This window comes from Gymnogyps californianus, chromosome 2, assembly GCF_018139145.2.
Source record: "Gymnogyps californianus isolate 813 chromosome 2, ASM1813914v2, whole genome shotgun sequence".
Lineage (NCBI taxonomy): Eukaryota > Metazoa > Chordata > Aves > Accipitriformes > Cathartidae > Gymnogyps > Gymnogyps californianus.
In genome coordinates this window covers 31549194-31565406 of record NC_059472.1, presented here as the reverse complement: position 1 = coordinate 31565406, position 16213 = coordinate 31549194, and the positions used below count along the sequence as shown (strand labels likewise).

At 42.1% G+C, this 16213-nt stretch overlaps 1 protein-coding gene across 1 annotated transcript; it reads right to left on the bottom strand.

The window, feature by feature from the left end:
- Positions 1-2005: 2005 nt before the first annotated feature.
- Positions 2006-15828, bottom strand: PAG1 (phosphoprotein membrane anchor with glycosphingolipid microdomains 1). Its single transcript, XM_050892354.1, has 6 exons — positions 15704-15828; positions 13267-13318; positions 12628-12724; positions 9043-9638; positions 4340-4399; positions 2006-2376 (listed from the first exon to the last, which is right to left on the bottom strand). The coding sequence occupies exons 1-6, from the start codon at positions 15826-15828 to the stop codon at positions 2026-2028; spliced, it is 1281 nt and encodes a 426-aa protein (XP_050748311.1). The 3' UTR covers positions 2006-2025.
- Positions 15829-16213: the final 385 nt, after the last annotated feature.

Here is a 16213-nt window from a genome sequence, read left to right as displayed (position 1 = left end):
CGTGCTGCACTGTCGCATGACGTCAGGATCCATGACGTTTGAGTCACCCTGCGGGCAGAGTTTGACTGCACACTTGCACTGCTCCTCAGAGCCGTACTTCTTACAGGTGAAGCCCATAAATCAGTACACTTCTTTCAGTTATGAAGTCATTTCTAATAAATGTGTGTAACCAGATCTGTGTTTGCTCTTTATAGTACTAAGTAATGTTGAGCGCTGGCCAGTGATCTGAGAAGGACTCAATCTGGTGTATCAAAACCCAGTACCAACTGAGCTGAAACTAAACCTGTTTTGGCTACTATGGAATAAGCCAACCTCAGTTTATATACTGTTTATTTCGAATAAAAAATAAACTACTCTTCAAGCACATGCCAGATACTACGTATGTGAACGTATTTGAATGTTACCAAGTTTGGACTCTAATTTATACTTGTGTCCCAATTACATGCGTATGCTTATATACATAGGGATATAGGCACGTGTACGCATAACTGCGTACAAATGCATATCACACAATGCCAGTTCTCTCCTGTTGGACTATTCTTGTACTATTGTACTATTCATTGTACTATTCTTGAAGAAAACAAAAGTATCAACCCAGTACCTACTTATTTCATCCAACCACTGTACTTTGTTTTTAATAGTAACAGAATAACTTGGTATCTTTGAAAAGCCAGTGGCTTTCAAACTGCTTGTCAGAGCCCCACAAAGTTCTTGGTCGCCCTCCTGCTCCTTTAGCAGAAGAACAAGGAGGACCAGTGGCCATCCCAGACTAAATCCCACTGTTTCTTCTGTGTCTTTTTTGCCCTTTGGCAATGTTCTTTTACATAGACTCCATTATTTTGAGCTTAAAAACAGCAAGGCATGTTCCACATCCCTGCTCAAGAAGACAAAAAAAAAAAAAAAGGCAATTGTTCATTTACATACTTCTGAAATAGGAAAAAAATTTAAAGGAAAACCAAATAAAGCCCAAACAAAGAATGGGATTCCTCCTGTTACATAAAACAGTAATTTAATCTACAAAAACTCTGAAGATGAAAAATATGTTGTAAAAATAAAAAATATCATCCACTCAACACAGTACATAAATTTTCCTATATAATAAACTAGACAAACATATTAAAATATTTTAAGTCTTTAAAAAGGGCAAAATTCTCCAAAAAATGACTCAACACTATTAAGGTTAGACTACACATTATGCCAATGCATTCATTTGCACAACTTTTTGCAACATGACAATTGTCTGGTGTGTGTATGTGTAGGTATATGTGTGCACGTGAGGGGAATGGGGCAAGAACACTAAGGGTGTCACCTGTGATTTTAAAGCGGTATTTCACAAATAATCAAACAAAAACCCTACAAATACCAGTACATATCTCAAATATTGCAAGTCACATTCTACAGCCCTTGACATTAAAAAAAAAAGAAAAAGCCGACAGAATTAATTCAAGTACATTCGGAGTAGGTCCCTTGTGAAGTGAAGTGCTGTTGTTTGCACTTTAGTTGCAATGAATGTGGACAGAGCTCCCCAAAAGACACAGAACACCTTCCCCAGCCCTGCAAAGTAAGTCTGAGTTGAGGTACAATGATCTGTGATTTGCTCAGTATTGTGGATGCCCAAACTTGAATGAAAAGTGATGCTTGAAAAACACTTTGAAGCAAATGACATAAAATAATCTCTTAAAATGAAAAGCTAGCTTTGTGTAAAGGCAGTCTTTTTGGTATGTAATCCTATCGGGACGACAAGCATGGCACTCCTCCCCAAATTTTGATCGTCTTGGAGCTAACAATAAAGAAGCCTTTACGTTGTCCTGGTCGTCATTCTGACCTGACGTACCCTTTCCCGTGAGCCTCCATCCACCACCCAGAATAACCTAGTGGGTATCACACCCTGGCTGAAACGTACGCTGCTTCTTCACAACTTTTGTTCTCTACTTAGCTTTGTTCCTCAAAGGAGAAGCACTTCCCTCTCCATGTTTCACATGTTCCTTTGAAAATACCAGCGGAGAAATCTGCCTGCCGGAGTAGTTAAAGTCTGGTGAAATCCCTGTGGTGCTGCAAGTCCCCTATGCTCTCATAGTCATTCTCTCCTGAAAGAGCAGTGTGGTTTGTGTTAGGCACAGACAAGGTCCTGTCTTCTTCGTGGCTCACTGACTGGATAGCTTCATAGTCAGGCTCCAGCTCCCCGTTTGGTCTGTCCGCTGACTGAGGCACAGTGGTAGTATTTAGGGTGTTTTCAAAGTCCTTCACACTTGCATAGAGGCCACTGCAAATAGACGGGGACCTCTGAGATGCAATTTCTTGAATACAGGTGTAAGGAGAATCCAGTGCCTTGATGGCCTGTCCCGGCTTACTCACCGATGAGTACATGGCTGAGATCTAGGAAAAGGAGACACCTGCTGAGTATTTAAGCATGGCATAAAGCTTGTGTGCCAGTTTGTACCCCTTCCATCACAAGGATATCAGTTACTTAAGAAAAGACAGGATCTTCTAAAGAAACATATCCTTTCTTACAAAAAAAAAGGATTTCTTACAAATCCCTTCTTTTCTGGCATGCATTTATAAATTGATTTTCTTTCAAAAAAGAATGCTTTATAAAATGCTTTATAAAAGAAGTTTATAAATGTAAAAATTCTTTGAACATAAATCCCCTGCAGGCAAATTAGACCCGTGACAAAAGGGAATGGCTTTGTGAGCAGGAGCTCTTGCAAGTTTTGCTATGGTCCTGAAGCCAGCTTGGGCTCAATGGGGAGACAGGCGTCAAAGGGATGATCAGGTTTAGCTGCTGTAATGTAGGAGAAGGACGCTGTCTGATCCTTGGGGTTTTTAAAATTATTATTATTTTTAATGGTAGCAGCTACTTTTCTGCTTTTAGAGACACCCCAATAGGAGAGTAGTTATTTGTTGTGTTTATAGGCAGGACCAAGGAGGCACCAAGTCATGTGAAGAGAACATTAAAAATCAGGAGATAAATTACCCACACCAGAAAATAGCAAATAGTCAGTGCTTGCTTGATACACAAGGTCTGTTCTGTTGACTAAACTCTGCCTACAAAGAGGAGCTGCATCTCAGTCACTGCGTATCAGAACTTAAGACTAGAGACTGAAACCTCTCAGCTACTATAAACACAAGAGAGGGAGCCGGAGTCTCATTCCTAGCTCTAAAAATCCCCTCTGAGGAGGCGGTATGCTTAAACAAGTGCACGAAGGTGGCCCTTAATGAGGAGGTGAAGGAGAAGCCCATGTCCACACGCGTCCCTCCGCTCAGGGCTTGCCAGGGCTGGTGCCAAGCGCAGGGAGCCACTCTTGACTCCCTCTCCCAGTTCAAGTGGATACTACCCCTTGCACAGGGCAGACGGCTGAAATTCCCTGCACTGCTTCTCTGGTCCCTAATACCACAATTGCAACATAGCTCTTCTGTTACATTTAAAGTCTTGCCCAAGCATGCAAGGCCACTCTGGATTTGTATCAATCCAATTAAAATAGTAGATTGGCATGAAAATGTCCATTACCATTAAGCAATGCTGACTGGTGCAGATGAACCAGATCGCTTCTGCTAATTCTGTATTTTTTTAATTTTTTTTTTTATCAAGAGAGACATCCAATTACAGATGGCAATACTTCTTACTTTTTACTGATTTCAGCCAACCAAACACAAAATGGCTTTTCTGCTCATCCATACTTCAACCCTGTCCAGCATTAAATTACACGAACCCAGTTTAAGGATCAATTTATTCATTAATGTCTGGAAGCACTTCTCTCAGCAGAAAGCATTAGCTTGCCCAGCTCATTGCCAAGTTTGTGTTTACTTTTATGTCTGGAGAACGTATTTATAGGTTGCACAGGTGTATTGGAGATGATCACAAGCAACCTTATTTCTGTTTAACTTTTCTGTCTTTGTTTCAATCTCCTCAATTTATTTGACTAACAGACATTTTAAAGAACAGTTTATGATCCAGTGCTTTTATTGTGCTTCCATTTATTTCCCAGAGCCCCAAACACTTTGCATGGGGAAGATGGAGCATGTTTCAAAAGGCTGCTGATTATTAAGTAGAGCTCGTCATCCAAATCAAGAAGCTGCTCTATCCATCAGCTAATTGTGGCCTCCTGATATTTTCTGACACCATTTTTTAACCTATTGGCCTGATATAGCCATATGCTAGAATACTTCTGATTTTAGGAATGTGGCACTACAAACTCTGTGCAGAGAAACTCTGGCTTTCATTTTCCCTTCAGATAAATTTCACCTTTCTTAGATCCTGCTTAATCATGCAGAGCTTATGCTAATTTCTGCCTGAAAAATGGTCTCTAGTTAGTTATTGAATTTCGTGCAAGAAACCCACCTCATCTTCTGTAAGAGATGGATCTTCCTCTCGAGACTTGTAAGACATCGAACTAAGCCTCTGTAAAAAAGGAAGAAAGAAAGAAAGAAAAAGTCTCATTACCAGTTAACAGTGTGAAACCTATAATAAAACCCTCCCTATAATAAAACCCTCCCATTACAATCAATACATTATATTTTATGGTCCTTTGCTCACTAGTTCCATTTTACAGAGCTAATATCCCTAATATCCAGAGTACATCTCTGGAGATAATGGCCCTGAGGTTAGTAGAGCTTTTTAATGTATCTGCTCTTGTCCTGACCTGAAAAGGGTAAAAATAATGTAATGGTTAAAACAAACTCTGCTCCGCTGTATCCCTGCCTTTACACTTCTAATGAAGCAAGAAAGTCTGCAAAGGCTTTTGAACAATTAAAAGTCAGCCGTTGTGACACACTAGTTGGCCTTCCACGTGATTTTCAGATATGCTTTTAGATGACAAAAGAACAATATTCAATTGGCACCTTCCTGACGATTGTTATCCTTCATTCAGTGGATCCTGGAAGTGCTGCAAGGGAGGTGCCGTGTCTTCCTCCCCCAGGAAATGCAGCAGCTGGGCAGAGGATGCACAGCAGCACAGCAGCGCAGCATGCACAGCATGCACAGCAGCACTGCCTCACAACCACTCAGACCGCGAACACAGAAAAGACCTGCTGCAACCCACCCTGAGACGGGCAGCTCAACCCTCAAAGCATCTGGCTGGATCCAGTTCACATAGCAAAGTTACTACGGGATGGAAGGCTTGGTTTGGTATCGAGTCTAACTTCAAGCATGTGCAGCGTCATGTAGAAATTATGTCACGAAACACTGGGGGAAAAGCATTTTGCTCTTAGGAAAAATGTCTTGGGACCTTTATGGCAACGAAGACCCTGGCTACCTCACAGCAGCCGTGTGATTCCTCCCCCCTGGGGCAAGAAGGCTTTGCTGGACTCCTGCTCAACAGTGATTCAAAGGGAGCCTTCCAGCACTGTTTGTAACGGGCTGTATTTTGGAGTTTCATGCAAATTCTCCACCTAAAATACTTCAGACCTCCTCCAGTGCAGACCAAGGTGGAGAAGTAGAGCTATTTTTAGCACAGTCAATCAAATACTGCTTCCAGGCACATACTAGACACACAGGACTTTTTTTCCACAGAGGCTCATTACAACAGATTCTTTCCTACTTCCATTTTTCTCGGTGTTTTTACTTCTGGTAAATACGAAGCTTCAAACCCCTGGGGCACTTCTGATGAAGACCCTGACCCAAAGCGCACTGAAGTCTGCCTGCTGCTCCCCAGGGGGCTTCCCTCACACCTAACAACTCCCTTGCTTCTTTCTCACTGCCTGGAGAATGCGCTCTTTAACCTGTGGTTTGTTGACTCACCCAAAAAAAAAAAAAAAAAAAAAAGAAAAAGAAAAAGGAGAGGTTCAAACGTATTTTGGCCCTTTATTAGAGCTGCTTCACTACCGCAGCTCAGTTTAGTCTTTCTTATTTGCAGGATATTTTTTGCGTTGAGGAGTAAGTTACTAATTTCATCCTCACACGTTAAAACAAACATGCTTTCAAAATTCTTCAGTGAAGTTATTTTCTCTCAGCAGTGTGTCTACAAGCACCACGTGTCAGGACCCCTTACACAGCTTCCCACTCAAGTATTGACAAATACCCCAGGGTGTTGGCAATCCTGTTCTTGTTTCCCTGGGACCTAGCATTCTTTCTTCTAAATGTGAAACCTGTGACCCATCCATTTTGAAGGATATTGTCATCTTGGAAACTGAAAAAAATACTTGCTCCTGAACATTTTGTACCTAGCCATATTATAAATTATGTTTGAAACCTCAACAGCAGCAGCACAAACAGCATGTGTCCTTATTTGCCTTCCACGTTCCTTTTGTTCCTTGACAGCACTTGTTTTTTGCTCTTTGGCTCAGCTGCTGCTCCTGACTTGGGCACCAGAACAAGACGACCATTCTCCTCTGGTGCATTTGTAAGAGATGCTTTGCCCCATCCTCAGGCTGCGCAAGTCTGAAATCAGATGGCAGCAGCCAGATGTACACATGGAGAGCATTTCTACCAGTGCTCACTCTGGAAAGACCTAGGTGAAAAAGGAGATCCGCACTTCCCTTTTTTTAATTAAAAAGGAAGAACTAAAGAAAAACTATTCTGCCTCTCCAGTTTTATCAGAAGAACTACACCCAAGTTTTTCCAGGTGATAGAGGCCTGTAAGAGGCCTCATGCTATTAAAGGTGTCTTTCTTCACCAAAACCTTCCAAAGGATTTGGCTGGGTCATGGCCAATAATCAATTTAGATAAATAATTTTCACCCGTTTATTGCACGTCTGGCTCTTGAAAGGATCCTTTATCCTTTTCATGCTGTTATATACTGGAACGGTCTCTGGCTTGGTCCACCTAGCTCTCTCCCAAATGAGTGTGCTTCAGGAACTGGCATGGGCTGGGGATCATCCTGGCTGCCCTCTTTTACAGGGTGAGACTGAAACAGCCTGGACACGGTCTGTTCTCTGTCTGTTGGCGGGTACAAGTCTCGGTTACACAAGCAGTCTCCCTGCCTGTCCCTTCGTTGTGCCCTACTAAAGCAAAGCCTAACTGTAGTGAGAGAGACCCGCACAACACGCCCAACCTCTCTCTTCATCAGGGTCAGGGCAGAAGGTTGAAAAGTTTGGGATACAGATGTCATGTTAAGCAAGGCAGCTAAGCAGCCTCACAAGAAAGGAAGCAAAAAGAGACACTTATGGAGTCTGTTTAACTAAAGAGTTATCAATATAACATACATTTCCATAAACATCTTGGTTTTGGTCGCCACATCGGAAAATACAGGCATTGTTCTGCATTGTTTGAAGCAGCAAAATAGAGGGAAAAATTATCATCATCACAACAGAAAAACAATCCGGCAACCACCTCCCCACACAATGCCAACAATAATGACATTTATATATTCCATCAATTACCATTTCCAACTCTGCTGCAGCTGTAGCTCTCAAGGACAGGACAGGCGCACACTTCGATGCATAATGCATGTACCTAGCAGCGAACACGGGAATGATCTGATGCTGCCGAAGCTTTAACTCAGGATGGCTTTAGCTCTGAATAAATTTTAATTAGACAAACACCTTTTTTCTGGCACTTAGGGGACTGCATGTGTCATCTCTTGATTAATCCTTCAAAACCTGAACCATTTTAATCAATTCCCACTCCTTGCAGTTACTGACACTGTATACACGGTGTGCTGGGGAGCTACAGAGCAGCAAACGCTTTTCCTTTTTATCAGTGCCTGGGAAATACAATGATTTTCTGCAAGTCTTTTCACACCTGGTAGGAAAAATGTCAGTGTTACAGAAAGCTGTTTCTCTAAAAGTTTAATTACAAGTTACATATGGCCTGAATTTGGGAGGGGGGAGTGTTGGTGGATTATTGTTGACAATCATATCTTAATTTTTTACTTAACGAGCTTGTTATTTGTAAGAATGTGCACTGAAGAGTCCAGATAAACAATTTTTATATTATGAGTAGTCTTCAGTTTATCCATTTTGACTCTATTGTGCTTTATAGGTGACATTGTTAGTCAGTTATTTAACAAGGTATTTTTCTGCCCTCTGCCTGGATTACTGAAATACTTCAAATAAGAGAACAACCAGAAACAAGTAACAATACCTCAGCTCTGCTATGATTTTTCAGGTAAATGTTTACATTAAAATGTCACTTCGCATCTTAAGGATTTTTTTGGAAATTTTCATCAATACCTAATATTATTTGATGACTCAGACACCAAAATTATATTAATCTGCTAAAATCACAGTTCTTTCATTCACAATTAATAATAAGTTATCTAAACTATTTCTGAAAAATGCAAACTCAACAGTTTATGAAAACTCTGCAATGATCTGAAAGCATCCTTAAAATTAATTCTGGTGAAAAACTAAAAATGGGAAAATAACTTCTTGAAAATGTCATCATTCTATTTTTCAAGGAATTCACCACTAACTTGTCCCTCGGCTGGGAGAAAGAATAAGCTGCTGAGAAAACACAACTTTTGGCCATGATTTCAGCAGGTAGAAATTCATTACTCTGTTTACGTGTAACATACAGAATTTGACAAATATAAAAGCCTACAGTTGCACTCTCTCTTTCCGTCCCTCTCTCCTACAAAGAGAGACGAGATGAGTGCCTCTGAGCAGATGCCTAACACTTGCACAGCTAAGTCAAGGTGGCCCAACAAAGGAGGCACATCTGAAGTTAGGGCATCCACCAAGAATGCCCCCCTCTCCTTTTTGTAAATTGAGGTTTCATTAGAAAAAAAAAGGGGCGAATTCTGAACAAGATACAGATACTGACAGAGATACTGGATACCTATTGTAATAGCTCCCACAAGTATAATACCATTAAACAAAGAAACAGAGGCCTCCTATGCAATTTTTGTACAATATTTGGGAAAAGCCTTATGAAGTGCATACTGCAAGAATCCAAAATGCAGGCTGCAATAGAATGAGTACATGCCTATAATGCAAAGACTATACTGTACATTTTCATATTTCCATATGTTATAGTCTTGCATCACCTTGAGTGTTTTTTTTTCCTTGGCATTTTTTTGTTATTTAAAAAAAAATCCTCTCCCACCCATATGTTCTCTATCATTATTTGGCTGTTGGACAAGGACAAGTATTTGCAGTATTTACCTTCTCTGGTTTACTTGGTCCTTCTGTCACTTCTTCTTCCACTTCTTTTTCTTGCACATTCTCATTTTCATCAAGAAGTTTCATGGGTACCGGAGGGGGAAGCTCATCCTCTACATCTGGTGTGTTGTCAAGAGGGCTTTCTGAATTAGCACTTTGGCGACTTTTTTTATTTCGGTCAACAGATGCATATTCTGCTGAGTCAATTCTGCACTCAGGAATCTGATTCTGACCTTCAGAAACCGTCAGTGAAGCCTTTGATTTGCTGTTACAGCTCCCTTCCATGCTGGCTACTGCTCCAACATCTTTAATTTCCTTCACAGTTTCATACAAGCAGTCTTCAACTATGTTCTCCTGAGAGGAGCTGTCTTTCAAGACTTCGTAAGGCCCTTCCATTCCAAGACTTTGATCATTTTCTGCATTTCTAGCTGAAATGATGGTTTCCATGGTGTTGTTAGGGGGAATACTGGGTAGTTCCCGGCTCTGGTGACATTTTATAGACTTTCCAAGACTATCCTGCTGATCTAGCAGATCAGAGACAGACGTCTGTACTTCTTCATAAGGCTGGATACAGGCAGTTGTACTGTCCTCTGAGAGTACTAGAGAAAATTATAAAGAAGTGTTTAAAACAAATGCGTAACTATAAGGTGAGTGTGATTTGGTACTCTCTACATCGCTTTGGTTTTCTGTCTCATTGGAAAGGATAAATGATACTAATGCCCAGAAATGTCTACTGGTCATCATGTTTTTTGTTTATCAAAAGGTTTCAGTTACAGAGATTCTGCACTCTACTGTTAAAATATCTTTCTCACAACATCTTAAATAGTCTGTGTACCCCCAAGTCACGTTATATAGCAACAGCATTCACAGTAAGAACAGGGAATGGGTGGGTAGGTGCAGGTGTGCATGGTTGTTCAGCTGTACTCGGTTATATTGAATGCTTACAGACTGCTCAGTAGTCTCAGATGAGGAACGCTGGTGGGAGGCCTTGAATCAAGTGCCTTTAAAAAAAGCCTTGTTAGATTTTCCTCTTTCCATTTCCCTATCCTTTGGAATCAAAAAGGAAAGCGTTCTTGCTTCCCCCCTACCCAGCCCTCACCTTGTTTAACATGCTGGCCAAATTCTCATCTGAATCGCACTTTGCTCAGCCCTGCCGCAGTCAGCCTCACGGCATGCTACACCAGAAGCTCCTCACTGCAAGGCTATGCCATACTTCTCTTAGTCTCGCACCACATAATGTAGGTTGACAACCTACTAACGAGCCAGCCATATGCACAAAAGAGAAGACTAGACTTCAGAAAGTAGTGTTAGGCAGAACACGTTATTTTCAGTCCCAGAAGCAGGTCACATGTCGCTGTCCCTAGAGGATATTAGGGACTGAAATCTATGGGACTTCTCATCTTACAGTGCACACATAGGACATTTGCCTGCGTGCAGGGATGTATACATGGGCACATACAAGCATGTTTCAGGTAGTACATGGTATATAACTTCATGTGACACCGTCTCTTTGAAAAATCACTTCTGAATAGCTTTACTTTTCTTAGTACAGTTCCTATGGTACTCTCTCAGCAAAATTAACCCATTCTTCCATTTCCTTCAGCGTGTTTCACATGATGACATAAAATGTTGCTGAAGCGATCAGTACCCTTGATTTGGTGGTTGTCATGGACATTGCTTTCTCTTGTGCTCAGGGCATGCAAGACTCATGCAGTCAGCACCCGCAGGGAGCCATACCCTGACAGCGAAACTCAGGATGGAACTGGAGGTGTGAGATGGTAATCGCTGTCTGAATGAGAGATGGGAAGAGAAGAAAAGGAAAACTTCCTTCTCCATTCACTTGGCTCCTGCATACAACTGACAAGGAATAGGTGGAATAGGAGGAAATGTCCTATTGCGTCCTGTCTAGGACTCAAGGTGTCCTAGTCGCTACCCAGGATGCCTGCAGACTTCCTGAGGAACATCAGGAACCAGCCTAGAGAAGGTGGAACATGTTTTCCCCTTCTGGTGCTTGCTCTCAGGGATTTCTGTGCTATGCAGAGCCCCGCCACAGGCTCCAGAAAGCACCCACCCCGTTCAGCCTGGGGGGATAATCAGAAGTAATGAGAGCTCACATTTCCGTGCTCCTGTGGTTATGGGTAGTGACACAGAAGGGGTTGGTGTAGATAAGGGGTTGGCACAGATAAACACAATGCTGGCAGGTTGGGTAAAGGAAAAAAACCACAACATTTGATGGTGCTGCTTCCATAGCCCTGCCCCGGCTCAAAAGGCTAGCAGAAACAGCAAAAGAAAGAACTGTTAACAAAAATAACACATAAAGTATAAATAAGAAATTAAAGCACATTGGTTCCTGTTGTTCAGAAGGGTTGTTATGCAGAGTGTAAGCTGAGTAATATCAGACAGTCTGAAAACTGTCTGCTGGTTGACAGCACGCCTTTTAGTAGCAGCTTTGACAGCTGCATGTGTGGTGACTTGTGGCAAAGAGAAATGCTTCCCTTCTGCAGGGCTTTGTGCATCGAGTCCCTTTGGTGAGCCACACACCTACATACGCAACAAGCCAATGGACGGGAGCAGTGATTAGCTGCAAAAACAAAGTTTAAAAATTCCTTTGGATACTTGTCTCTGATGGGTAAAGATGGAATAGCTTAGCCTCCAGCTGCGCAGTGAGATGAGGAGGTAGGAGATGAGGAGTGCAGCCCCCGGTGTTGGTGCCTGGTGTGGAGACAACAGTTGGCTCCCGGCAGCTCTGAGCTGAGACCGAGTTTATTTTTAGGTGCAGCTGAGTAAAATATTTTCCAGTGATATTTCGCTGTGAATCATTTTGAGCATTCAGCAAAGCAAAGACTAAGGAAAAAAAAAGGAAGCCTATTTATATTGCTTGTTTTCTAAAATACAAAAATACAAGCGACAGCCTCGCACAGCACAGGACTATGATCTAAAGCCGTAGTCCCTGAAGGAGGACCTGAAATATTTCCACAGCCTCCAGGAGTGAAGCTCGAAGGTATAACTGCACCTTCTGGTCACATCCCAACTCCGTAGCTGGCCGAGATTAGGGAACACCACAGTCTTTACCTGATGGCCTGGTCAATCCGCAGGTGTAGCTTGGTGGCCCAGAGGAGGACCTTAGCACCTTCCCAGTGTTGGCTGGCATGGAGGACTGGGAGCCGGGGGGTGCAGGGCTGTGCCAGAGCATGCCTGGCAGGGAAGTGGATATGCAGCCTAAAGCACCAACAGCTCCATGGGATGGGCTACTGACTTCCCAGCAAGGCAAACGTGCTCACTGCATTTTTTAACTTGATCGTAAGTTTTGTGTGAATTATGTCCTGTGCAAAGAGGACTGACTGCCTTCCAGAGAGCTGCATGCCTGGCCACTGCCCTGGGATACAGCAGCTGATCTCGTGTCAGACCTCCAGAGGCGAGCAGAGGGAAACGGAGGGTATTCAGACAAATGGCATGACTGTGTGCTTGGAAAGCTGACAGCTAGAAACCTAAGACTTGAGTGATCACCAGTGTGCAGCTAAGGTGGGAGCTGTGAGCAAGGGGACGGCGCCGCTCGTTCATCCCGCCCGCAGGGGCTGCGCTACTCACCCTCGCCGTTGCTGAGTGCCCCATTCTGGTCGCTGCTTGGAGGGGGCTCTGTAGCTGAACTTGTGATTGAGTGGCTGAACACCTCTTTGTCGGAAGGCTGCAACACAAATTAGTGAGATCTAATCACCGCTGGATCAGAATAAATGTTTGCATAAATAGATACGCGATGAATTTCATTCTGATCTCGGGAGCTCTGACTCGCAGGTATTATTGGCAGGAGAGTCACACCACGCTGACTATACTCAAAGATTTAGGTGCCTGTGTTTACAGATGTTAAAACAAATAAATGCAAGTATGTCCAGAGTGATCTCCCTTCCAGCCTTTATGGTAATAGACATTACCATGGCTTTAACCCGTGAGCAGACAGCAGCTGACAAAGGGTACACTGCGCTGGCACTGCAAAGGGAGGGAAAGAAAGGCAGGAGATCTGGAGTACAACGGTGGCAGAAAGAGCATTGAGAAAGTGCAGATTATCAGGGTCTACACAAGTTCTCCTCTTCCTGTTCTGCAACTTTTAAAGTTTCCCTTGCTCAACCATCTCCAAATTCCTGAGCTATTTTCCAATCTGCAGTATTTTGCAAGGAGCTTGGTACAAACCAACCACAAGACAGACACAAGCTGCCAGAAATAAATACTTACCACATTCATCAGATTTTCATGATCTCCATTTTGATGTTTGGCCTTCTTTTCCCTTAATGAAAAAGACATATGAACTGTTAGTACAGATTATGCTAATATACAAATGCCAATCATTAATAGACCTTACACACCTGCAGGGAACAGAACTGTGATTCACAATAATATGGAAAACAGAATAATTGAAAACTATTACAGAGACTGGTATGACCTCTGTGTAAGGTCACCATCGAGGCAGGGTGGTGACAAACATATCTGAAGAGGTACAACAATCATACACAAACCTTTTTCTCGTTCAGTGTAAGATCACAGTAAGGAGTAACTGATGATAATCAACATATTATCCTCAATTTAATCATACCTGAAATGCTCAGAGATATATGAGATACGTGTTTTGGTGACAGACTACCTGGGGAATTCCTTAAACTGTGTCAGTAAAAGGCGTTTATCCTATGAAGAATTAGAAAAGGCCCACAAAAACCAGCCTACTCCCACTCAGGATGCTAGTTATAATTAATAATAAGCATAAGCAGTTCAAGAAGGCCTACAAATTTCATAGCGGTAGAGGCCTTCCTTTTAAAATGAATCCTGTTTCACTGGGTACTTCACAGGACTCAAAGTATGGATCATGTTTCCAGTTTTTAACATTTTGGAAATACAGCTCTTATTCTGAAATACTGTAATACTGTCCTTCCCCTAGATGAAAAGGCAAGTAAAAAGGTGAGAAAATATTGACAATATGAAATCTGTGCTTCTTCTAAAGTCTGCAATGCACTGTACTTCCCACATTAGCAACTGTTAAAATTCTACCTAATTGGGAAATAAGAAAACAAAGCAAGTAAGGCTGCACCAATGCAGAGCAGAGTTAAAGTTTACAAATGCTTAATTTCCTCTCTGGAAGTTTTTCTGACTCTGACATTTTAGAAAGAGCAGATTTTGTTCAGTTTTCCACGTCCTCAACCATTTTTGAAGAGTAAGCTAGGAAGCAATTTTACATAATTGCATTTATGCATAAACAACCTGCCCTACTGAATGACCTGAAATAAAAGATACTGCATCCAGATTAGCAACACAAGAATTTATTAAAGAGCATCACCAGATGGTTTCTGACAGTGTATCCCTGTAACTGCAAAGACAAACTCAGTGGTTTGACTCTGTTTTAAAAACATCCTTCTAGAGATGTTTCAAGGACTGGGGTGTTACAAGACAAAACATGGTACCTAACTGCAATGTTTGTGGGCCTAAGGATTCTTAAAATAGGTTTTATACTTTTAAATAAATAAAAAAATACATGTTTCTACTATTTTTACACAGGTATCACAGGAAACTGTGATGAATAGGAAGATACTGAAACGTCACCTAACAGCTTACAAAAGCACTTCTCCTGAATCATGTGAAATTACAAGTTCCAACTTATGCTTTTTAGGGTTTCAACCAACTTCTGGGGTCTGGTCTTGCCCACGACTGTTTTTTGCAACTTTTGTCTTTAGAGTAATCCTGCTGAAAAACAGGGCCTTCTGCTGTAGACATACCTTATGCCAATATAGTGTATTGTATGGCTGCACAGCTTCCTCAACACTCTCAATGCTGAATGACTGAAAGAACACGCTCCTATAGGCATAAGAGTCCGAAACAAAGATTTTGCTGCTGTACTGAGTTATGGAGAGGTTTCTTTTCCCCCATACACTTGGCTGATTGCGCTATGCTGGCAAAATGTAGCAATATGGACCACAGCAGTCTTGCTCCTCATCGTGAAGGGTCTGACTGGTCTGACCTGGTGGAAGGGCACCGTGGATTGAGCGCAGGCTGCCCAGCTCCCCTGTGCAATCAGCAGCGCTCAGCTTACGTGTCATGAAGGGGCCTTGAAATGTGAATAAGCAAAGTCAGTAGAAGTGCCTATATTGGTGAAATTGAACCCTCTTACGGAGAAGAAAATAAGGATAAGGTATGAGTACAAGACATTAATTAGTATCACCGTTTGATTCTTACTCATTTTGGCTTGAACAGCAGGATCAATTCCCTAGTCTTCAGGAATGGCCAAAGCAAAGCTGAAATACATAGAAATCATTTTCCTTTCCTTTTTACCTATACTTTTTTGGTCCTGTTTGGCCCACCTAATTTTCTCAGTTTCAGGTTAGCGGTGTGATCTGCTAACAGTCAGTGTCCACCTGTACTCCAGGCTTCAGCTTAGGAGAAATCACCTAGCAAACACAAAAGTGTTTTTCCTTCACAGCAAAAGAAAAAAAAAAATTAGATTTTAGAATGAACAGAACTGTTCCAATTCAGGTTTGCTCTGAAAACAGATTTTGCACTGTACTTTTTTTATTCCTGTACCTAAGTGCTCAGCATTTCTTGCTAACTAGTTATTAGTGAAGCTCTTTCAATCCCCGCACTGTTTGACTAGAGAACCGTTACTGCCTGCTAAGCTCCTGAGCCTTACCTGTTGCAGCTGGAGCAGAGGAAGATGAGGAAGGTGAGGAACAAGAGTGTTGTCACGGCTGCCAAACTTCCCCACAGGATGATGTGGACCTGTCCACTGCCTAAGAAACCACCCTCTGGCCCCATGGTACTAGCAGGAGCTGTCGTCACTTGGGGATGAAGAGGTTACTCCTTGGAGAAGGCTGGCATTGGTGCTGCGTGCACCTTCTGTTCCTGCAGAAAGAAAAACACCATTAGAGGTTAATCCAAATTTTTAAGATAATGAGTCTGACAGCTACAAATCTGGCAGGAGAGATTTTCAAATCCAGATCTTACAAAAAAACAGTTTCAAGTACAAGCCAGCCAGCCAAAGAGATTTTCAGCTACATTTCTGACAGTGACATAGAACAAACCTTGTCAAATATTAACACAAGCTGTTACCTATCTACAATCTCAACATGAATAAAAGGTAGTACAGTATCTCTGTACTCGTATTTTGAGGAAAAAGTTTATAAATCCACTTCGAGGGACA